Raw genomic sequence first — 21,945 nt, forward strand, 5'->3', positions numbered from 1 at the left:
TAAAGTTCTGGACTCGCAAGGCCTACATCTGGTGTGAATTCAGTGGAAGCAGGCTGTTGTGTGGGAAATAAGCTGGCCTGTAGCACAGAATCAAAATGAAGATCAAAAAGACCCTCTGAAGTGTGCTGTTTCCCATTTATGCTGCTTTACTGGCCTACTGGCCGCAGAGAAGTTTGATTCCATTGTGCCCTGTATGGTAAGAGTATGCAGTGAATTACAGGCACTGCTCCCCGGTGTAGTTCATCTCATAAACCACCCACTGTTTAATTCAATTCATCCAGGAAAGCTGAGTAACAAGGTAGATTTGGGAAGTGGCTTTGTGGGTTGCTAAGACTAGATTCCGCTGCGCTCGTAGGGGAAGAAAACTGCAGCATTGAGGACCCTCTGCCTGAGCAGGTAGGAGAACTAGTTTCAAGAGCAACAGCTCATCTATCCCAGATGACTCTACCTGTAGGTGTTATGCAGTGAAGATTCTGGTAACAGTCTCCTTCATTGGACAAACCACAAAATGACATTGTCTTTACATGAATGCAGCAAGAATTGTTTGAATGTGGAGAGTAAACATATGACCAGAAAAAATTGTGTGTTCTTAACTCCAGGTGAAGCCCAGGGAAACAGAAGTTGCACGCATCTTTAAGGAGGGACTCAGCTGCTCATGACAACAAGCCTTGGGTTCATTCAAAAGGCAAGTTAAGGTCTTGTCCTTCCAGCAAAAGAGGAGGAAAGAATTTATTGCTTGCACTTTATATGTTTCTAGGTTAGCCAGAGTTTGTCTACTGTTTTTCTCACTTTTTTACTTGTTTAAAATAAAAAAAAGTGTTCAGAGTTTCCTAATGTTTGAATGTTTATTTTCCTTTTGTTGAGATTGATGCATTGTTAGCATTAGGTTCTGCAGATATGAGTGTTTGTAGGCTTTGGTCCTTTCTTTTTAATGCAAAGCTTTTGGAGAAAATTTACATTGGTCTAAGTATTACCATAAAGAGGTTGGTTAAAAATCCCAAACCAGTCATGCTCTTTGCTTCAAAAGTTATTCTGGAATGCAAGGAATTTGGTCTGGAACAATTACATTATTTGCAATGGTAACTTCTTAGCGAACCCTGGAATAGTTTATGTGGTTAAAAACCTTTTCAAGAGCAATTGAAAAATTATGTTATCCCATCTATTGTTTAAAGGTTTCCATGTGGTACAGTTCTTTGAATATATGGGAAGCAAATGAAGCCAAAAATTAAAATCTGGCAGGCAAAACCTGAAGTGCTTGCATTGGCCTTAAATCTAGATATATGCACATTAATGATCCATTTGAAAGATGTCTATATTAAGGTTTGAAAGCTCTCTGAGTTCCCAAGGGGCAAGCTCACTGAATGTTGTGATGTACCATGAACCTAAACAATTTTTCTTACTGCAAAATAACCAAGAAATCAGAAACTCGTTCTGTCTGCGTAACAAAGGACACATTAAGAGCATAGTCTTTGGGTAACCTTGCTCAGCAATAGTTCATTAGAATTGTCATTGCAGGGCAGCACAAAACCAACACTGCTTTGTACTTAACACACTCCTTCACTGGAAGATCTAAAAATATGCCATAATCCATTCAGGTTCACTATACCTGTATTAATGAAATTATCTGCACCTGTCTACAGACACACAGAGCAGGATGCAAAGGGATTCAGCAAATATACTGGCAAAACTTCCCACAGTGGTTTAAACTGCTAGCACCCTATAGCCTGCTCTGCCTTTGTGTTAGAGATAACTGTTGCAGGGAAGTGCAGAGTGGAGTGCAGGATTGTGCTTAGCCATGCAGTGTTTAGCCTTAGTCCAAATCTGCCTTCACCACTGATTTAAGTAGAGATGCTGTACTTCGTATTGCAGTAGTTGAAGTGTGGACATGCACAGTCCCTCCTGCCAGCTCTGTTATTGTAGCAGGATTTTATAATAGAAGAGAGGAGGCACCAGCAAGGCCCATGTCAGTCACCACATATTCATCAGACCTCACCCAGCAAAGCCCGATATGATCCAGCAGCAGGGACAAGGGTAGTGGGACCCCAGAGAGAACTCACTCGGTTTTTGCGCTGTTCGTGAGATTGTATGTTTCTTTATAAAGCCTGAAAGGACAACAGGGGATTCTGCTTTCTGAGGCTATTTTGCATGTAATATTACATGTAGTAATTTTCAAAACGAAAGAGTATGTTAGCAGGAGCATCTCATGCATTCAGTTTGCTAATCTTGAGAAGGCCAGTTCATTAACGATAAGATGAGTCATGTCAGATCTGCAGGATTGGGCCATTAATCCCATTTTCTTCCCCTGAGGCACAAGCAGATCAGATATCCCATAAATTCTAATGGTTGCAATGCCCACTTGCCAAGAGAAGGAGGGAGTTTTGCAAGTACCATAAAATTCAGTTGTCCCATGTGTGTCGTATTAAATGGTGTAGCCAAAAGATTTCCATGTTAAGACTTCAACAGCAGTGCTCATTGTGGAGTGTTTTATTAATCCAACCACTGTGAACTCTCAGTATGTCTCTTTTAGAACTGTCTTTGGAGATATTTAGAAGAACATGATACCCAAGAAGACTGAGCCGTCTTTGTGTAAACGATGGACAAGGCAGCTGAAGAAGATGCCATAAGGATTTCAGTGGATCACCAGATCCTTGGGAATCCTCCAGCTGAACAAGCTTGCCCTTCTGAACAGATTAACCCTGCTGGAAGCACCAAAAGCATAGCTCGAGGCCTTCCACCAGGTGGGACTCTTCAGTGATTCCTGAGCCTTTTCTGAGGCTCTGCTTATGCCTGTATGTCAAGAGGTGGACCAACCCAAATAGTTGTTAATACCAGTTTAAATCTCACATCTTAGGTCAGTGAGTACACCCAGCTAGTCCAGCTGTTTCTCATCAACACCATCTCATCCTTATGAATCCTTTTAAACCCTGTTTTCCCTGATTTCTCTTAGGTGTTACAGTGGTCTCTCTATTTTCCTCTTTATTTTACTAGAGTGCCTTTTCCAGTGATAGCTCTTACATGCCGACACACAAAATATTTTGTACTTCTAATAGCACCTTGACTGGAGAAAGAGCCTTTTAGTAGAACCAGAAGAGAAGAAATTATCACAGATTTACAGCTGGGAAGACCCAGAGAGATAGCCTGGCTTGCCTGGCAATGCACAGAAGTCAGCAACAGAAGGGGTAAAATATGAATGTTTATCTTTTACCTCCCTACAGCTTTTTTTTGCCATAAAGTACATTCCTTTGTTTATTCATCACACCTTTAAAAATATCAAAAAGTTTCTGACCTTCTTTGAAAAATAGCTGAAGACAAACATCTGTTGTAAAATGAGAATTTCTTAGCAGGTAAAAAGATCAAACGAACTCATTTTCTAGAGAACCTGAGCATGATTCTCTTAAAAATGTTTGCTGGTGACGTGTGCTTTCCTGCCTTACTCTTTAACTATTCATGCAGCATTAAGAAGCTCCCTTCTCCTCTGAGACCACAGGAGGTTTCACATTAGGATGTTAACCTCCTTCAGATCATCTCCTCGGTGCACAATCCGAGTTACATTTACATGCAGACATAATGTCATTCAGCCCACTTTATGCCACTTACATCTCCCTTGTTGCTATGGGGAACTTTGATAAGGAACCAATTAGCAAATAAAATATTTGAGGAGGAATGTGAAAGCTACTACTCGGTGGATTTGCATGTAACAGGCAGTGACATTTTATTTGGCATTTGTCCTTACCTAGCTGAGCTTCTTCCACTGCAGCTTCAGCTACATTCTGTGTAGTCAAAACATGCTTCCCACAGGACTTAAGAGACTTAAAACATGTAAGTGTAGCTGACCCTGGGGAATTTTTGCAATTCTCATGAGAAGGATTGCTGTGGAGGTAGTTTTGCTGGCATGACAGTGCAAAGAGCACCATCCAGTGTCTAATCAGAGCAAATACACGAAAACTCCATGGCGCTGACACAGAGGCGTCTCTGCACATCTCATAGTCAAGCTACGCCTGGTGGGGTGCATGGTGATCTAAATAAAAAGGCTACAGTCAATTATAGAAGGAATTCTAAGGCAAAGTTGTCGAGCTTTCAGGAAGACATGAGACAATCTGGAGGATCACCTCTTTCAAAGAAGAACTGTTCTGAGTTGGAGTTATTGATGACTGAGAGAGCAGAAGGCACAAGCAGGAAGAAATGGAAGTGGCAATATATGGGGCTGGTCAAGAAAAAGGGAAGGAGCTATGGCAGGGAGAGAAAATGGGGCCAGATCCTTATCCTGTAATCCTTCCTTTGCAGAATGGAATCAGCAAAAAGAGGCTAGGAAGTTGCACTGGTGACCAAGAAAATAAGGAAGAAGTGACTTGAGTTGCCGCTGCCCAGAGCCAACAGCTTTGTATTGCTTGACAAATGTAGGTAGTCCTGGCTTTCAAGAAGGAAAATGATTTGGAAAAAAATTTTGCACTGTAAGCATGCAATAAATAGTCATTCTTATTATATATGGCTACAGGCTTTTGGTTGGCTAGAGAGAAGGAATTAATAGGAGAGCAAGGAGTCCATGAAGCTAAAGATGGGCGCAGGCAAAAATTAATATTATTTGCAAAGAAGCAATACCCAAATAGATGTCCAAGAAAAAGCATGCAACTTTTCCATGGACTAGTAGTTGTGCAACAGTCTATGGAAACTGTAGGTAAACAAAGAAACAGGAATGTTTGGTATATTATGAACAGTGTGTGTGTGTGTATATGTATATATATATAATCAGAGATGCAGAGTGCTCCAGTTTAGCACAATGTTTGTAGTAACATATCACTAGTGTATCCTCCCTAAAATCAGACTTTGGGCTGGCATAATTTAGAAATGCGGTAATGCAAGACAGCTCCTATGTTGTGTTCATCGTTCCCAGAAACAACTTAGCATATGTTTGCTCTTACTCTTTTTATATTGAACTTGCAGAGCAGAACTCACTTCTTTGATTAATATTAAGCAGTGTTTTGTTTGTGCCCTGTGGCAGAAGTGCCCAGATGGAGTGGTTTGAATTCTGAAAACATGAAAAGCATTTAACGTTCTATGGAGCTCTGTTAAAGCTGTCTGAATCAAACATCTGGTATCAAATCTTTGGATAAATCAGTTTCTGCAAGTATTTGGACCTGCTCTGGGTCTGTGCTTTGTTCCAGCTTTACATTCCCTCTTTTCCTTCCTTGTTTCTAGAGCCAATAGATGATGGTTTATTGCCTGGTGCAGCCCATTAAAGTCCCTTTGTTGGGTCTTGGCAATTAGTTGAGCAGAAAGAGTATAAAAATCACTTTGGCATCTATGGGGTTGAAATGGCAATACTGACACTCCCTGAAAGGCTTTTTATCTGTCCTTGAGGTGATGGAGAAAGAAGAAAGAGTGGTCATCCAGAGACGTAGGGAAGGTACTGCCTGATGTGTCTGCAGAGTGTAGCCCTGTTGAAGAGCTTTTGCCTGTATAAAAGGTCTCTGCCCTCCACAGGGACCTTGTGTGGATACATCCATGCAAGACCCACCTGCCAGGGGAAGTGAATGGTACCCCACTGCTCAGCACTGCCCGATCCCACTGCTAGTCCTGCTTTCTGTGCAAGAAAAACTCCAGCAGATTTGAGGAGTGAGAAGGGGCAATGGGAGCTGTTGTCATGATGCCATACAACAGATGGAAGTGCCCACACTTAGGAGATCCACAGCCCCAGTCTTCCAAAACACACACCACTGCTGGGCACAGTGAGGAAGGGCAGGCTGACTTTCACTTCAATAACTGAGGCAGCAGAGGTGAATCAAGGGCTGATGCACAGGGACCACCTAATTTAGAGGTGTTCAACTCTTTTCACTTTAGGAAGTGTTTCAGCTAAAAGGACTGAGCACACAGAGCTTCCATGACCCCTCTGGCTTAGGACACTTGGCCCCACTCCTGGGCAGATTTTCAGATGAGTGGTATTGCAAAGCACCAAAATTTACCTGTGCCAGAGGTTCTGACTCCTGGAGCTATGACCAAAGCCATGAAAGAGCATCAAATGGGAATTTTCCTAAGTTGCATTCAGAATATTGTGAAGCAACTGTTTTATGTGCAGTAACCAAGAAAAACGTCTCACAATGTAACTTTCTATGCTGTTGAGGAAATAAGACATTTTGAGTTACACTGCTTTAAGATGTCTTGCTATGTTTAAAAGACTGATTTTCTTTTGTCTTGTTTTCAGGCTTAATACATCAAGCAAGCTTCAGTGGAGTCATTCTTGCCCGACACCAATGGTGAGAGGAAAGAGAAGCAAGTTATTCATGTTTAATGTTATTTTCTGCCAGATGTTTTGCTGGTAGAAATCCATAGCTCCACAGGCACCAATTTCTTCAGGATCTGGAATGTCTGGCCCAATTTCTTTCTCCATTCCGGACAGTATGTGAAGGAAACTGCTTTATTTTGCAATATTGAATATTCATGCTGGGAAGTTATAAGCAAAAACAAAATAATGAGAGACAGGGTCTCTAATAAGCTTCCTGTCACATGAGGCTCTGGTTCTGTTGAAGCAGATGTGGTTTCTGACTTGTTTCCAAAATGTTTGTTGAGTGGTGATTAGATTCTGTCATACTGATGTTATCTCTCTGTGATATCATTCAATACAAGTAGTTCTGCAAACAGCAAAATCTTTTTTCCTGTGGATTTATATCTCGGATTGTGTTTCAGCATGGATTCTCTGATGTTTATTAGGCATTGAGTTCATTTTAGCCTGTTTCTTTAATGACAGATGAATAATCTGTCTACTTGGCCATCCACTTTCACAAAACTTGCAGGATTTAAATATCTCAAGTATGTAAAATTTGAGTAGGAATTATGAATCAGTTCCAGAGTTAGTTGCGGCCAACTCATGTAAACAAACATGAACATGAATCTCATTTTCTTATAAAAGCAAAAGGTAAGAAACAACCTTGTAATATTTTACCCTTGTATATTACCTGCTTGATTCTATTCTGTTTTATTAGTGATCAGTCATGTCAGATATGCTTTATTTGTAAAGGTGTATGAAATACAGGATTTTTTTTGCCACGTTGAATGCAAATTAAAACATCATTAATATATACTTGTAATGGGCCACACAAGAGATTACATTCTTTTTTTATTGTCCTTGCTGGAGCATGGGAAGGAGGTGACATGCATTTTAACTTACAGGTCTGCACAGGCAAGTGCAGAGAAAGAACAGATTGTTTTTCCTTTAGAATTAGACCTCACCCGTTCTGGTTTGGAAAGGAAGAAAGGAAACCTAGAATTGAAAATGAGCTTTTGGGTGGCAGAGTCCAGTCTTCTGTTTCTGCAGTGAGCCAAGTTCCCAACCTTTTTCATAAATGGATTGTGCTATTCAAAAATATGCTCTTTCCTCCTTGTCACCTCTCCTATCCTCACAGTTTCCTACTTTATCTGGGCATTTGCTCCAGACTTTCCTTCTTTTGGTAGGAAGAAACCTTCTAATTTCCACAGTCATTTTATGCATGTTTGTTCTTGTTCCAGAAATGTCCCTTAGGTTTCTCAGTTCTTTTCTGCACCATCTAAGTAAACTGAGACTGAGCCCGTGGCTCTGCTGTGCCAAGTCCAGTAAAGGAGGCGGGAGTTAGTCTTCATAGCCAGCCCTTCACTTATTCCTTTCATACTTAAACTGTTTAGAGCAAATTCTTCATGCATTTTTCATGTTATGTCACATTAAGTAAAGAGAAAGTTTCTGTGAATCACAGATAATTTGAGGAACTGGTCAAGTGAGGAGCGTGGTAGGAAGGCTGGCAGCAGGCTCAGTTCACTGACTGCAGGAGGATGATCTGTTGCACAGCCTAAGGGGGTCATATGAAAATTAAGGATACCACGAAAAAAGCAAGGAATTCATACCTTTTTAGCTTGTTTGTGCTAAGTAAGAGGCCTGAAGTCTTTCCCTGTTTCTTCTATGTTGATCTTTCAAATGTTCATAACATCCAGTCAAGGCTTCATGTGGTTTGATGGGGGTTTGAGGCTTGACCTGGGAAGCTGTAAGCTTCTTCAAAGTTGCATGTGAAGGGTCAGGGTTCTGCACCTTCAGCAAAACTACCTTTTCTTTCACATCCTTCTCAATGACAAAAAAAAGTTCATCTTGATTTTATTCATTTTACTTGTGTAACTTGTCTAACATCATCTCTCTGATTAATAACCCTACTAGCTGTTCAAACTCTCTGCTTATTTTATTACATTGGAAATGTAACTTTTGCTTCCTCTAGGTTAAGAAATGGTTATATGACTATTACAAAATGTCAGCAGGATTTAAGAAAAAAGCTTTAAAAAAATTGGTTACTTCTTTCAAACCCCCTTGATTTTAAGTTAGAAAGAGTAGAGAAAAATGATACTTATCCAATTTTCTGCTTACATCTTGAGAACAGTCCTGTAAGAAAGACAGTTCTGGAAGGCTCTTTCACTGTCTTTTTAATCTTCTGCAAGATTAGTTTAGTTTGCTTAATGTAAATGAACAATTAATTTAAAAATGAAAAGCATTAAGAGGGGGGAGCAGTAATTCAAGAGGTAAAAGTAGTAGATGAGGCAAGAAGGTAAGTAGACCAGACAAAATTTGACATGTTCAGCTTCACTTGTGCCAATGTCAAAGGTGGCATCTGTTTATGGTTAAAGAGAAGCTATCCTGTGGGAACAGAACAAGAGCTGGAGAGATCAGGGCTCACTCACCTTCTGTTGCAAAGAATGCCAGATTTCTTCATTATATTTGATAATGGCAGATTAAGCCCTTGAATCTGAGCTGGAATCTCTGAAAGGTCCCAAGAAAGATGGCAATGGAAATTTTAAACCCAAATTTTGGGGCTGTGGTTGTTCTTGCCATGGAGCTTTTCCTTTAGGAGACCTTGTCAGCTGGACCCAGTTTACGAGGTGACCCACAGGTTGGTGCTCAGCAGCCATGCTTGGACGCTGGTGCAGAGGCCTTCAGATTCTTTAGAAGTGAGTGATTTCTGAACAATGCTCATCCTGGTCCCCAGGAAAACATATTGTCAGCCAAAGGTAACTGGAGTGGAGTCTAGCTAGATTCATCGCCTTCCACATCAGTCCCCTTCCTCCTCTGAGCCTCACCCTGTCCCAGGGGTCTGCAAGGGGGTGTGTGGCAGACAGCCATCATCCAGGAATCTGCCCTGTGCCTGGCAGATTGACATCGGGAGGGATCTTTCCTGTTTTCTGGCCCCTTCCAGGACTGACAAAAAGAAGCCAGACACAGGCTGGAACTTATGCCAAAGGCTTCCAAGTCTTTGTTAACTGGCAGGATGATGGATATTGGCCAGTGGTGCCTGGGTGTAAAAGAGAAAGGAAATCAGATGGAGTCTCAAGAGTCTAACAGGAACTGCAGATGGCTGGGGATGAATGTCCTGACTTTTTTTTTTTTTCTAATATTAAACTTTAACAAACGATGTAACAAAAAGCAATCCACAGCCACATAGCATATGTTCATATCACCAAAACAGAAGCACACACACATTCCTGCTCACTACACAAGTGCTGTTAGTGATCCTTTTGCCACGTTATTCCACCTACATACTTAACTTTGTTAGCCTGGCTATAAGAATATATTGTATACCTGTTTGTGTCAGCTTGTTTATCTTACCTGTCCCTTCTTAAGCCATTGACCATTTTCAGCCACATCGGATAGAATGAGAGAAGTCTCAAAGTTACAAAATTCCTAAAAAATCCATTATTGTAGGTAGCCATGTCTGTACAGAGAGCAAGGGAGGAGGACACTTTTATGAGGATAGAAAATCTAGACTTGGGTAAATGCTTAAGACACAAGGCTGAAGACATGGGGCTTCAGCAGCAGTTAGCATAAAGTATTTGTGTATCTAATACTACTAGGTTTTTCTGGGACTGGCAAATGAATGATTTAGTAATGGAAACTGCACGTGTATCTGTTTGGCTTCTGTGGTTTGAGTTATAGAAAACTGTAGCAGTGTCTGTAGGGATCACAGCTGCCCAACTTCGTGTCATAGACCTTGTGTCTTAACAGGACACAAAAATTCCCATTTTTCCAAGTAGAGAAGAGAGCACAGAGTGGCAAATTTTAGCTTTTATTGCCAGTGCTTTGTAAAATAACCTTTACAGTCCACAGACTCAGACCTGTGCAGGTCTGTGAGACCTAAGATTTATTATACCACTACCATATTTGTACATCTATCTCCAGTTCCTGGATATGAAAGAAATTAAAGGTCCAAAAGTTCAGCTTTATGTTAATATATTGAGATATATGCAATGTTTAACTTCCCTGGACAAAGGAACTGCATCAAGGGTTGGCTTGTCCTGTTACGTTGTGAAGGTGTCAGCACTGTGTGCTGCAAAGCTTCATGCAACCTTCGGGGGGAAGAAAAGCCAAGTTTATGCTCAATGGAAAACAGATGGAGTTTTCATTAGATATTACTTTTAATCATCTGCTTTAAAAGTAAAGATACACCACTCCAAGCAGAAGAAGGGCCTCCTAACCACTTTGTTTAGGTCTCAGGCACATTATCTTAGCTATAGATAAGCAAGATTGCAAGATCTTTGTATCATTAGGAGTTCCAGTCAAACTTGTCTACCGTTATTAGAATTCCAAACACAGCAAAACAATTTTGGGGCCTTAACAATATTTTCCCCTTAGAAGTATCTTTATTTAATGATTCAGAGTTATTATTGTGGGCCTGGCAGTTGGTTGCTCAGTTTCTGGAGTATTACCATTTAACCTAGGTCAGAATGAAAATCCTGGAATATTCACTGCAGGGCAGACCTTTTGCTTCTTTGAGGGCCTGGTCTTCAGAGTCAGCATTGGTGTGACTCCTCCAGGTGGTCTTAAGTGGCTGAGAGAGGTGACCCCAGCAGTCTAGAAAGCTCGAAGATCCTTCCTAACAAGATGAACCCTGCAGTCTGTGCCTGTAGGTACTAAATCAACTTTTGACAAGTAAAGAACAATGCAGTCCCAGGGTTTTAGGAACAGATGGTTGCTGCCAAACCACAATAAATGCTTTTGTCTGGAGCTCATGGAACAATAACATAGCAATGGAGGGTGTACCCTTGTCTATTACTCCCTCTGAGCAAATTCTCAGGGACATGTTACCAGGATTCAGATAGATTTCATGGAACTAGTGGAGAAACAGACTTTCATTTCCTTACAAAGGGAGGAAGAGACAATGGAACTCAGCAAAACATAGGGCATTTTTAATTCCTGTCTGAGAGTTATGCAAGCAAAACCCAGTGCCAGTCCTCAGACAGTACTCTCTAAAGTGAGACTCATGTGAGAAAATTTGTGCTACCTTTCTTCTATTAGCAGATGACAAAATTGCTTTACTTCCTTTGCATCTGTATAAATACAACCTATGTCTTTAACTGATCTCCAGCTGGAGAGTGTGAGTCAGAATCCAAGTTTTTAAAATTGGTGTTCTGGTTCACTGTCACCTCTGTAGAAAATACCTAAATAAAAAAATACCTCCATGAATAAAATAGAAGTAAGCCTCTTGTTTTCATAAGAAAGGGACTGGAAGGATCAGGTCACGGAATCACAAAATGGTCAGGGTTGGAAGGGACTTTTGGAGATCAGCTAATCCAGCCCCCTGATAAAGCAGGTTCACCTAGAGCAGGTTGCACACAGTTGTGTTCATCACAAACCAGTGACACTCTATCACAAACTATTAATTAAGCACCATTCTGAAACAAGGTAGGTTTGTCCCACTCTGTTAGAAACCTTCCTCAGTTCCCAGACTAGAGTTACTAATGACTAGTTTGTTCACATATATTGTTATGCTAAAGCTGTCTTTTAGGTTAGATTATACAGAAATAGAATATGAGCAGGAATATTAGGTTTCTCCTGCTTTTTTTCTCTTTAAGGTGAAAAAAAAAGGTCACCTTGTATTCAAGGTCAAATTATTTCCTTCTGGAGTTCATGGGCTGGGGAGGGGAGAATGAGCAAAAGGAGCAGATAAGAATGCTTTACATTTAGGTTTGTGTAACTTGGTCACAATGGTCCAGCCTTTTAGCACCAGCATCCCTGCTCTGATGATTGCCTTGATTATCTTATGTCCAAGTAAACACAGTCACTTTTCTTTCTTTGTGGTATATTTGCAGAAATCAAGCATCGAGTGCCCTCTCTCCTTGTGTTGCTAAAGTGAAAAAACCAGCACTTCTCATACAATTGTTTCTTTCTTCTTCAGCCATTCAGGTGGTCTTTTCCTGATTCAGTGTAACTTTCTGAGCATGGGTGGCCAAACCTGTACACCATTTGCACAAAGCCAGTTCCATCAGATTGGTGATTACAACAAGAGGCAAGAGGTTTCCGGATACTATTGTTTGTGAAGAGGACGGATTTTCTGAGGATGAATTCTCAGCAAATTCTAAGCAGGTGCCTTTACGAGGTATCTAGTTATGTAAACCTCAGTCACTCAAGGGGGAATCTTGTCCCAGGTAAACAACATAAGATGGATCAATGCAAAAATATACAACTGAGCTGTCAACGGGCCTGCTGCGTACATGGGAATTAACCCCTTGAACTGCTTTGGAGTAGCAGCATATGGTATCTTGTATTCACAAGTGCAGTAGTGTCTGCGTGTGCATGAAGAGCGCTGAGTAAAGCTATGTGAGTTACTGTTAGAGGCTTTCTAGCATCTTGGGAGAGGCAACTTCTTAACAAGGCAAATTGATCTCTTGGGGAATCTTCGCTGTACCACAGTGAAGACTTCTGGAGAAGTGGTAAGAGGAAGTACTCACAAGTGACCTCCAGAGCAAGGTACTCCTGTTGAAAAGTTGAGTCATTTAATATCAGATTTTAAAAGGTCCTGGATGCCTTCTAGAAGTTGCTTCATAAAGTGTCTCCATGTCAGCACCCTACATATTTTAAACCGAGCATGCAAAAACACAGCATGGATGGGTACTCTTAAATGTGGCGGTCTACGTGACTTCCTTGTAGTCACTTGGCAGTGCAATAATAGAAATAGGAACATAGGATTTCTTATGTCTATTGTGTCCATTGGAACAATACTGCTGAGAGCAACTGAGAGCAAAGGCCTGGCCTTCAAAATATATGACTTGAAAGGAAAGTTGCATTTTTTTGGTAAGGTCCAAATGTATTTCATTCAGTTTTGCTCCTACTCCCAAAGTTTGGTTGTAAACAAGTATGATTTTTTACCCTGGAAGCCATGCATCTGGATTGCAGTGCCTGTAACTGTTTTCATCATCACAAGTAGTTATTGGTTTCATAATGTTCTGCATGTGCAGAAAACAGCTTGTAAGAGGTAACCCAAGCAAACTCTATTTTATAATTGAAGAGTTTAAATGTCTTAAATCACCAGTCTGCAAGGTACCTGCAGCCATTAACTTTCTACATATGACCCTAAAGTCTTAAAATTCTGCATTCCTAGCTTTGCAGAATTCTTCTGATTCTGGCTGCTCCCTATCAAATTTCCATGCTGACTCTTTGTCCAGACAGGTCAACTGTTCAAAGCAATAATGTACCAACTACTTTCATGGGAAGTGAATGTGGCCTTCAGTAGGGCTCACCTACAGCTATAAACCTTTTTGTAGCTATACAGCAATAAAACTTTGAAAATAATTTCTGCATATTGCAAATGTGATGTAAGCTGTCAAGATTATCAGTACTCAATGCCAAGTGAAAAAATACATTGCACCTGAATAACTTCTATTTAAATAACGGATTATTTTTTCACTGCACAGTTGGCATATCCTGGAGTCTTCATATTCTGCACTGTGGAGGCTGAATATATTTGAATTGATTAATATTTAAAGTGTTCTATGCCCCTGATTCCTGCCTCAGTTCCCCAAACCCTGAAAATGCAGGTGATCACAGAAAAAACACTGCAACAAATAGCCACTGAATTCCAGTAGGGACAAGGAACAACAGAAAGGGACAGGAAACTCGGAGACTTCCAATTTGTGTGCAGTTTGTACAGAGTGGGGGTTTGGGCTACATGGGTGCTGACAGAATGAGAAGGGGGCGTGAACTGTTCGTTCTAAGGGACTGAGGACTCCTGGAGAAGGCCACGTTTGTTTGGAGGAACTGAGAGACTTCACTTGTTCTCTGCCTTCCCTTTCACTTCTTGAAAAGGTCATCCAAAAAGCCATCTTACAGTTCCAAGCATGGCGGTAAGGTCCTCAGTGCAGAAGAGTAAAATAGAGTATTTGTGCTGCGAATTTTCTGTTATCGTCTGCTCCTAAATTGTTTCTACTCCTCGTTAAGCCTGCGGCTTGCTGACCGACTTCCCTGTGACTTGTGGCCAATTAGCTCACGTGCCCAGTTTCCTTTACACCGCTCCAGGCAGTTCTTTGCTCTCACAAGCAGAAGTATGGTCAGAGCCGTAGCACAGTCACTTGCTAACCACATCGCTGTAAGCAAACAGATGGGACTGTGCACCCCCAATCTGAGTAAAACTGTGATGTGGCATTGTTTGAAGCTCTGCAGGCTTACTGATCGCACAGGCAAGGCAGGCTCTGAAGGGCAGAGGTGTAACATACATTCATCTGCAGCTGGCATTCTTGTACCCCTCTTCTGAGTGGGTGCCTCTGTTGACCTCTTTCACAAATCATTAGTAAATGATACTTCTGAATAAATACTTTCTCTGTATCTTCTCCAGTACTAAGGATTAATTTTACATGGGTCTATGCATTTACTCTGTTCTGCAGCAGCAACAGAAATTAATCTCTTGGCCAGACTGTAGGAATGATGTTCCACATTTATTACATATTATGACCTTTCTGGATGATATAAAGTCAAGTCTAGGGATCTGTCTTTGGTTTTGTGTGTTTTTCTTCTCTAATGAATAATGAGTTGTGGTGTATAGATGCCACTAATTCACATCCTTTTTTTTGAGTTTAAAGATCATGATTAATGTTTTATATGAAGCAAGATGGTGAATAGGAGAGTTCATTGACTTTTCAACCCTGGAATCACCCAAACACCGGTTTACATTCCAAATAAAATATTTGGTGGGTTTCACACCAGTCTTTACCAGCGCGTATCACAATGTTGCTGTTGGGAAAAACTGAATTTATTAAGGCAGTATATTTTAAAAATTGGCTCCAGCAACTGCACAGCTGGCAACAAGGAAAAAATAATCTAAGGCAGCATGTAAAAAACTTGTTCTCTAGTTAGACTGTGAATTTTCCAATAACTGCCTCCAATAGACCACCCTATGACACTGATTGCAAACATATAAAGCCTGATTGTTTCAAAAGTCATATAAATAAAATGTAGATGTTGAAATGCCAACCTCCCACTATTTGCCTCCAACCTTTTCTTTTCATCTCTTACTGCTTATTTTGCTTTTTTCTTTCTTGGTGTCCTTCCTCTCACTGTTTTCTTTCAGTACCACCCCCTCTTTTCCTCTCAGAACTGAGTGGAGCTTTAGTTTTAACGGCAGAATAGGAGCCAGCAGACACGAAAAGAAGCTGGGGCAGCAAATGCTGTGACCCCAGAACAGAACAGTGCAGGCTGTTTGTGTGCACACACAACTTCATGTGCCACGTACCTGGTACCAACCTGAGCAAACCAGTGTATCATTCAAATAGTAGTTGTGTGAAGTACAAGTCTAGCTCAGTACGTTCTGTTTGTGTAGCCATTCATTTTACAACTTGGAACTGTTGAAGATCTTCTTTTAATCTTTCACCTCGCGTACCTTTGTTTCAAATAAACAGAGATTAATGATCCAAGAGAAAAAAAAACAGGGAAGTACAACACAACTGGGATGAAGAGGCTTTTAAACTCTAGCAGTGTGTTTGTTGATTTTGAACATGACGGTGCAGAAGTGCTTCAAACAGTATATGAAAATAACTGGAAAATGTTCTCTGTGACTTGAAAGCAACAATAAAAGTAACTTATTTTGAGCTGCTACAGTCAATCATTGTTACACCACTACAATGAATCCCATTGAAGGGGTCTGACAAAAGAAAGCGTGTGCCAATTTTTTGCCTTGAGACCTGGGGGCATTTTGACCAGGCCAGGACCTGAGCTACTGCTAACGCCAGCCCACAGCAGCACAGCACACCCTGACTGCTCTCTGCCTCGCTGAAGCTTCCCAGACAAAACTCTGGAGAAACCCCCAACTCACGCTGCTTGGAGGCCAGTAGAAAGACGTGCAAACAACTGAGTGGATTTTTGAGGCATCTCTTCTTGTCATCTTGGAAAACAGAATATTTGCACAAGGACAGGCTAAGCATTATTTGGAAAAAAAACAAACTATGAAAATAGGAAAAATAGTAGACTAATTAACCTCATCACTGAAAAACCCAAGAAGCTCTCTCACTCCTACTTCCTGTTTTATAACATACTTTCTGTAAAAGATGTTTACTAAAAGATAATATTGGTGTGAGGACAAGGCTATTTTAACAAAATATACTTGTAAAACAGCTGCAGCTCAAATATAGCTGTATGGCACAAATATGCAGTGAAACACAATCTGTAAAATCCAGTGCTGTGGGTCAGACATAGTTGTGACAAGCCACTGGTCTCACACTTCACAACGTGAGCTGCAGTTCAAGGTGAAATGGGATGCTTCTCAAGGATTTCTGCAGCTCCTGCTCCCAGTCCTCTCTCCTTTAAATTATCTTATGCAATAAAAATAAGCGTGTGTAGTATGGATACATGCTTCTGCTTTTCATTTATCATTTTTTTGGCTATTTGGGTCAGTGACAAGTTCTTGTAAACATCTCTTGTTAGAGCTATTAAGGTGAAATGTACTGTTCCACAAAACCATAATTAACATTCCTTTTGAGAACAAAAAGGATGCATTTAAAATGTTTTTATTGCCTTACTACTGCATGTTACAAAAAAATGTCTTCCACAGCAAAGCACACCAAGGACAGGGATGACTACAAACCAAATCAGAAAGTAAATTATCTATGAAACCACTACTGCAATGCAACAGGGAACAGCAATAGAAGTTTCAAAACAGCTTTTCTTCCTCTGGACAATGCAGAGCTTATTTTTTTTCTTTGTTGGAACTCCCAACACAGGTCAAAGTACTCCACTACACTAAGATTTCAGGTTTTTTCCTCCCAGAGTGACCTAAACATTGTCCCAAACAACACATTTGTTTTGTTGGAATAGAAGGACAAACCTAGTCCTGAGAAAGACTCTGTCTTGCCAAGGCAATAGCTATGCAATGTGCTCTTCAGATGCTGGACAGAATGACAAGAAGAACTTGGAACATAAAACTCTGGATCCCACACCACGACTACTTTTCAGATCTCTATTCCAATCAGTTTGTACTGACTTCCAAAAGCATAACTTCTCCAGGAATACAGCTAACATGAGCACTTTACTCAGATGCTTCAACAGAACTCCACAAATCTTATGTTCTGTCAGGCCGCCTTCTCTTAGAACCTCTGCAAAAAGGGATTCTGAAGTGAAGAAACGACCCATACTTTTATCTTTTGGTCTACAATAACACATTAAACAATACCTTCCTGTACCTCTGACGCTAAATGAAACCAAAGTGCAGCTAAAGTTACCCAAATTCCTGGATGTGCAGCCATCTCTTTGGCACCACAGTTTATCTGATGTCAGTCAGCACTTGCTTATAGGCAGAAGTGTTTATAGGCTGGCAAATTCTTGTTGTGAGGACCTGTTCACAGGCTAGCACAGCTTACAAAGGGAAAAATAATCCTTTTTCTTCCCTGTTCAGTATATCTTTTAATGTTATGAAATAATTGACATTTCTTCCCTCTCTCTGCTCTCATTTAGTAAGGTGATAATGCTTCTGAAGTATTTCATAAATTCCATCCGAACATCTTCAGGATCTTCTTCTAAGTTGGAATGTATTAGTTTTAGCTTGTTCAGCGGGTAAGCTTTGAAGGTAAATGAAAAATTATTAGGTATATTCCTTCTATAAAAGAAATAGTCACAATCAAGGTCATGGGACAGCTCATGCTGAAGTCAGTTGGAATTCGGTAGTATCCAACAGTATGACACCCCAGATAACATGTAACATATGAAGAAGAAATGCATCATAGCTTGTTAGCATTACAAACAAGTACAACTTATTGCTAGATTAAATTCTTCAAACATTATTATTAAATGATAAAGTACTGGGTTTGCTCTGGCATTCAGTTAGGCAGAATCAACAATTCAGCACTGAATTGAATTTTACTATTGAAGTTATCTAACTAACATTCTTTTATTTCTTCAAAATAATGGAATGTTATTGTTACATTAATATGTATCAACATATTAATACTTAGAATAATTATGTATTTATTTGAACACTAGAACAGGTTGCCTAGAGGGAGTGCGTGTTCCCATTTGTATAAACAGCAACAAATAATTTTGCAGTATATAAGGTACCCATGACTTATTTTAAGAGGAAGATCATTAGCCTTTTATTTCAAAGGGCTTCTATTCTTTTGATTGATAGATTTTAGGCTTAAATGGCCTCAAAAGTATCAGCTAACAAGAGATAAAATTCAACATAAGAAACAAACTAATAGTGATGGATGATGAAATATGGCAGGAGTTCTAATTCCTGGCTCAGTGGGCATACTCACTGTGTGACCTTAGAGAAGTCACTCAAACTTTTCTGTCTTTTACTTTCCTTTTTGAGAAATAGGAATATTGCTCACCTTCTAGATGACCTTTGCAACTCATTATTTCTGGTTTTGCAAAGCACTCCAGTATTCTTTGATTGGCAGATTTAAATGAAAAATGCAAGCCATAAAGTGTAAACAATTTTAAAGACACATAGATCAACAAAAAGGTGAGTTACAGATAGAGTTTTCCATCTTCTTACCCAAAGGCAGATCTTCTGTGTCCCCCGCACTGCCTGGCTTGTGATGTGCAACTAGGAGACACTGACTATCAAGCAATGGCTGCTGCTGCACAAAACAAGAGTACCACATTTCAATTTCTTTCAGGTGACTGGGCAGCTCAGGATTGAAGATTATTATTACACCATGAGAGTCCTTCATCAGAGCTGGCCAGCATGTTTCAAACCTTGAAAAACAGGTGCATGGGAAATGGTAAGATTGATCACTGGAAAACAGAAACATGCACCCAAGTTTTTTTCTTCCCTCCTCAAGAAAACAGTTCAGTACTTTTTCTTTGTAACATTAGTAATCTTGCCAGTGATCTATCATATTCCAAATATTTTGACTTAAGCTATTATGTTAGTTGCTGCCATGATTTGCTGACAATGTAGTATTTGGTCAAATGCTTATTTAAACTTTTTCCCTAAAAACAGACCTGTCCAGTTCTCAATTGTATCTTTTGGAATTTAAGGCTGCAATCATATACATACATGGTTTGAAATCCACTCACATAACTTCAAGGACATGAAGGCAATTACAAAGTGGGCCTCTGTCTTCTGTACCTGTAACTTCATTCTGGGAGCTACGGACTTTACTGTTATATGGAGTCCTTATCCAAAACAAGGCTGTGTCAGCTGGGATCATGGCAGACAGCATCTTGTATCAGATGCTTCATAGTAGAAAGCTATTAAAAAATGTAATGCTGTAAAGAGTCGGGAATATTCCTCATCTCAGAAAGATCATTCGTTTTAGGCCTTAAGTATTTTGTGTAAACAGAACTATTATGAGTTAGGTAACAACGATGCTGGCTTACTTTTGATCACCACTGCAATCCCACAACTCAAACCGACACCCCACTCCCTTGCTGTTACTGTTCAAGTTTGGCTTCTCATATTCCAGGATCCTGTGAAAAGGAGCGGATGGACAACGTGATGCCATTCCCGCACCACCAAAACCACACAGCGGGACTTTCTGAGGGGCTGGCGGTTGTCAGCGCGCCACGAGGTTTCGCTCACCTCACACCTTGCGTCGGGCTGTAGCTGCCAATCCCTTCAATGCTTTCCGAAACAAAGTTCGCCAAGACCGATTTTCCAGACTGGCAGAAAGCAGGAGTGAGTGACACATGCAGGAATTTAAGGTGCCAAAGCCACAAGGAAGACAAGAGCTCGGCGTTTACCCCAGCACCCTGCTCTCCCTCCAGCTAAGGCCCCTGCGCATGAGGCCTGCCCCCTCCTCCCTCCCGCCGCCGGCCCCCCCAGCCGCCGCAGCGCACCCTCCGCACTGCAGGCCCTGCCGAAGGCAGCCGCAGGGCCCGCAGCCCTCCGGGGGCCGGCGCGGGCCTCGGGGAGGGCGGTCAAGGGGCCGGCGCGGATGCAAGCACGGCCTCGGCGGCGGGGGCGGCTGCCGCGGGCCCGGGTCGCCGCTCACCTCACGGGGCCCCACCAGCAGCACCTTGGCCTTCAGCATGGCGGGAAGGCGGGCGGCTCCGCCCGCCCGCCCGTGGCCCAGCAACGCGCCCGCGCTGCCCGCGCGGGGAGAGGAGGCGGCAGGGCAAGAGGGGAAGGCGCGCTGCGATTGGCGCTGCCACCGTCACGTGCCGTGGGGCGGGGCGCGCGCGGGCTGGGCGTCCTTCGGCCGCCGTGAGGTGGCGTCCCGCCAGCAGCCCCGTGGGGCCGGGGGGGGCCGCCGGCGCCGTGGCCCGCGTCCGCCGCCGCCACGTACGGCTGGGCCCCCCGCCGCGGCTGTCCGGACTCTCCTCCTCACACACACGGGGCCCGTGGCGCGGGAGGTGGAAGCGGCCTCTCAGGTATCCTGGGGGTTGGGTTCGCCCCGGGCCCCGCCTGAAGGAGCTGGTGCTGTGGCGGCGGCGGGCTCGGGCCCTGTGCGCACCCAGGGCTCCGGCACGCTGCCCGCAGAGGGGTTTGCGGCGCCTGTACGGCCTTCAGCCCTAGGCAATGTGCCCTGAGGGGACCCCTTGCCTTTGTGTCCATCGGGCGGGGCTGGCGGCGGACCCCCCTGCCTGCACGGCTTTGGAGGGGAGGTGTTCCCCCCGCCTTGGCCTTTCTGTCCTCCGGAAAGCAAGTCAGGCTAACGGAAAGCAAGAGTCAGGCTAACAGTACCAGACACCCTCACCAGCCATGCTCACACACTGCTCTGGTGTCCCTCGCCAGCCCCAGCAGTCTGTCCTTGCCTGAAGTTTCACTGCGGTTTTAGCTGCAGATGCTCCCGCACGGACGATGAAGCAAGCTCTTGGAAGTTTCTTATGAAGGCTTGTTAGTAGAAGCAAGAGGCTTTTTTAAGTTGCAGCTTCTAAGGAAAAAAAAAACCAAACCATCTGGCAGACAGATGTGCAACTTCAGAGCTGTTTAGTGCCCAGGTACAACAGCAGTTTTAGATGAGCTTTCAAATAGGGCCTCTAGGCGCTACCATAATGTAAATGTTTATTACTAGTACTACTAATAAACGTGAACCAGAATTGCTCTGCTCTCACTGAGGGGGTAGAGTCTCCTCTATCACACTGTAGATTTCCTTGCTGTTTCAATCCTTATATAGGGAGAGTTCAGGATGGTTCAGTGTGGCAGTGGCATCTCATCATTCACACAGTATTTTAAACTTAAGAAAACCTTTTGTTTTCAAGTTGGTGGGACAAAAACAATGAAAAAGCAATAGTTGCACCTAGCCCCAAATTTGAATCTGCTGTATCAGACTGGATGTGTATTTTTTGTTTGTGAAGATCCACGTATGATTCAGGACCAAGTTCAACAATGAACTGGGACAACTCATAGTTAATTCTTTCTGCAGCTATGTTGTTTTTCTCATTTCAGACTTCAGACTTCAGAAAAGACAGAAAGGGTGACCCAGAGAGAAGAAATTAGGACAACCTCTCTTATTAGCTGGCACATGTTATTAGCTGCCACTAGCACATGAAGAAAAATGTGTTATAAAGGGTCCTATTGTGGACAGCAGCACAGAAGGGGGTGGGGGTGTAGGGTAAGAGGTAACTGAAACTGGGTAAAACTGGCTGTTTTTGCAGCTGCCCAGAAAGCAATTAGGATTAATTTTTAGATGAAGTGTCAGATAGAGTCTGTGTGTGTTTATATTAGCCACTGAAGAATAAGGAGGGCACTGCTGACTAAGGCTGCAATTTTTGGATTTATCCATGTGATTTAG

General features: G+C 42.1%; 1 protein-coding gene and 1 long non-coding RNA gene across 4 annotated transcripts; one reads left to right on the plus strand and one right to left on the minus strand.

Moving 5' to 3' along the window:
• The first annotated feature begins 2,527 nt into the window (after positions 1–2,527).
• LOC106631223 (uncharacterized) lies at positions 2,528–15,858 on the plus strand. 3 transcript variants are annotated; one of them, XR_008733011.1, is made up of 5 exons: positions 2,528–2,738; positions 2,989–3,179; positions 4,285–4,451; positions 6,200–6,251; positions 12,177–15,858. It is a non-coding gene; the product is annotated as an uncharacterized LOC106631223 (long non-coding RNA). The 3 variants fall into 3 exon arrangements; XR_008733013.1 differs by having other exon boundaries at positions 4,285–4,397; XR_008733015.1 differs by having other exon boundaries at positions 3,051–3,179.
• Positions 15,859–16,759: 901 nt separating this feature from the next.
• IFT22 (intraflagellar transport 22) lies at positions 16,760–20,339 on the minus strand. Its single transcript, XM_055714972.1, has 5 exons — positions 20,203–20,339; positions 19,791–19,870; positions 19,589–19,678; positions 18,759–18,961; positions 16,760–17,820 (listed from the first exon to the last, which is right to left on the minus strand). The coding sequence occupies exons 1-5, from the start codon at positions 20,239–20,241 to the stop codon at positions 17,672–17,674; spliced, it is 561 nt and encodes a 186-aa protein (XP_055570947.1). The 5' UTR covers positions 20,242–20,339; the 3' UTR covers positions 16,760–17,671.
• Positions 20,340–21,945: the final 1,606 nt, after the last annotated feature.

The sequence above is a fragment of the Falco cherrug genome, chromosome 1 (genome assembly GCF_023634085.1).
Source record: "Falco cherrug isolate bFalChe1 chromosome 1, bFalChe1.pri, whole genome shotgun sequence".
In the NCBI taxonomy this organism is placed as follows: Eukaryota; Metazoa; Chordata; class Aves; order Falconiformes; family Falconidae; genus Falco; species Falco cherrug.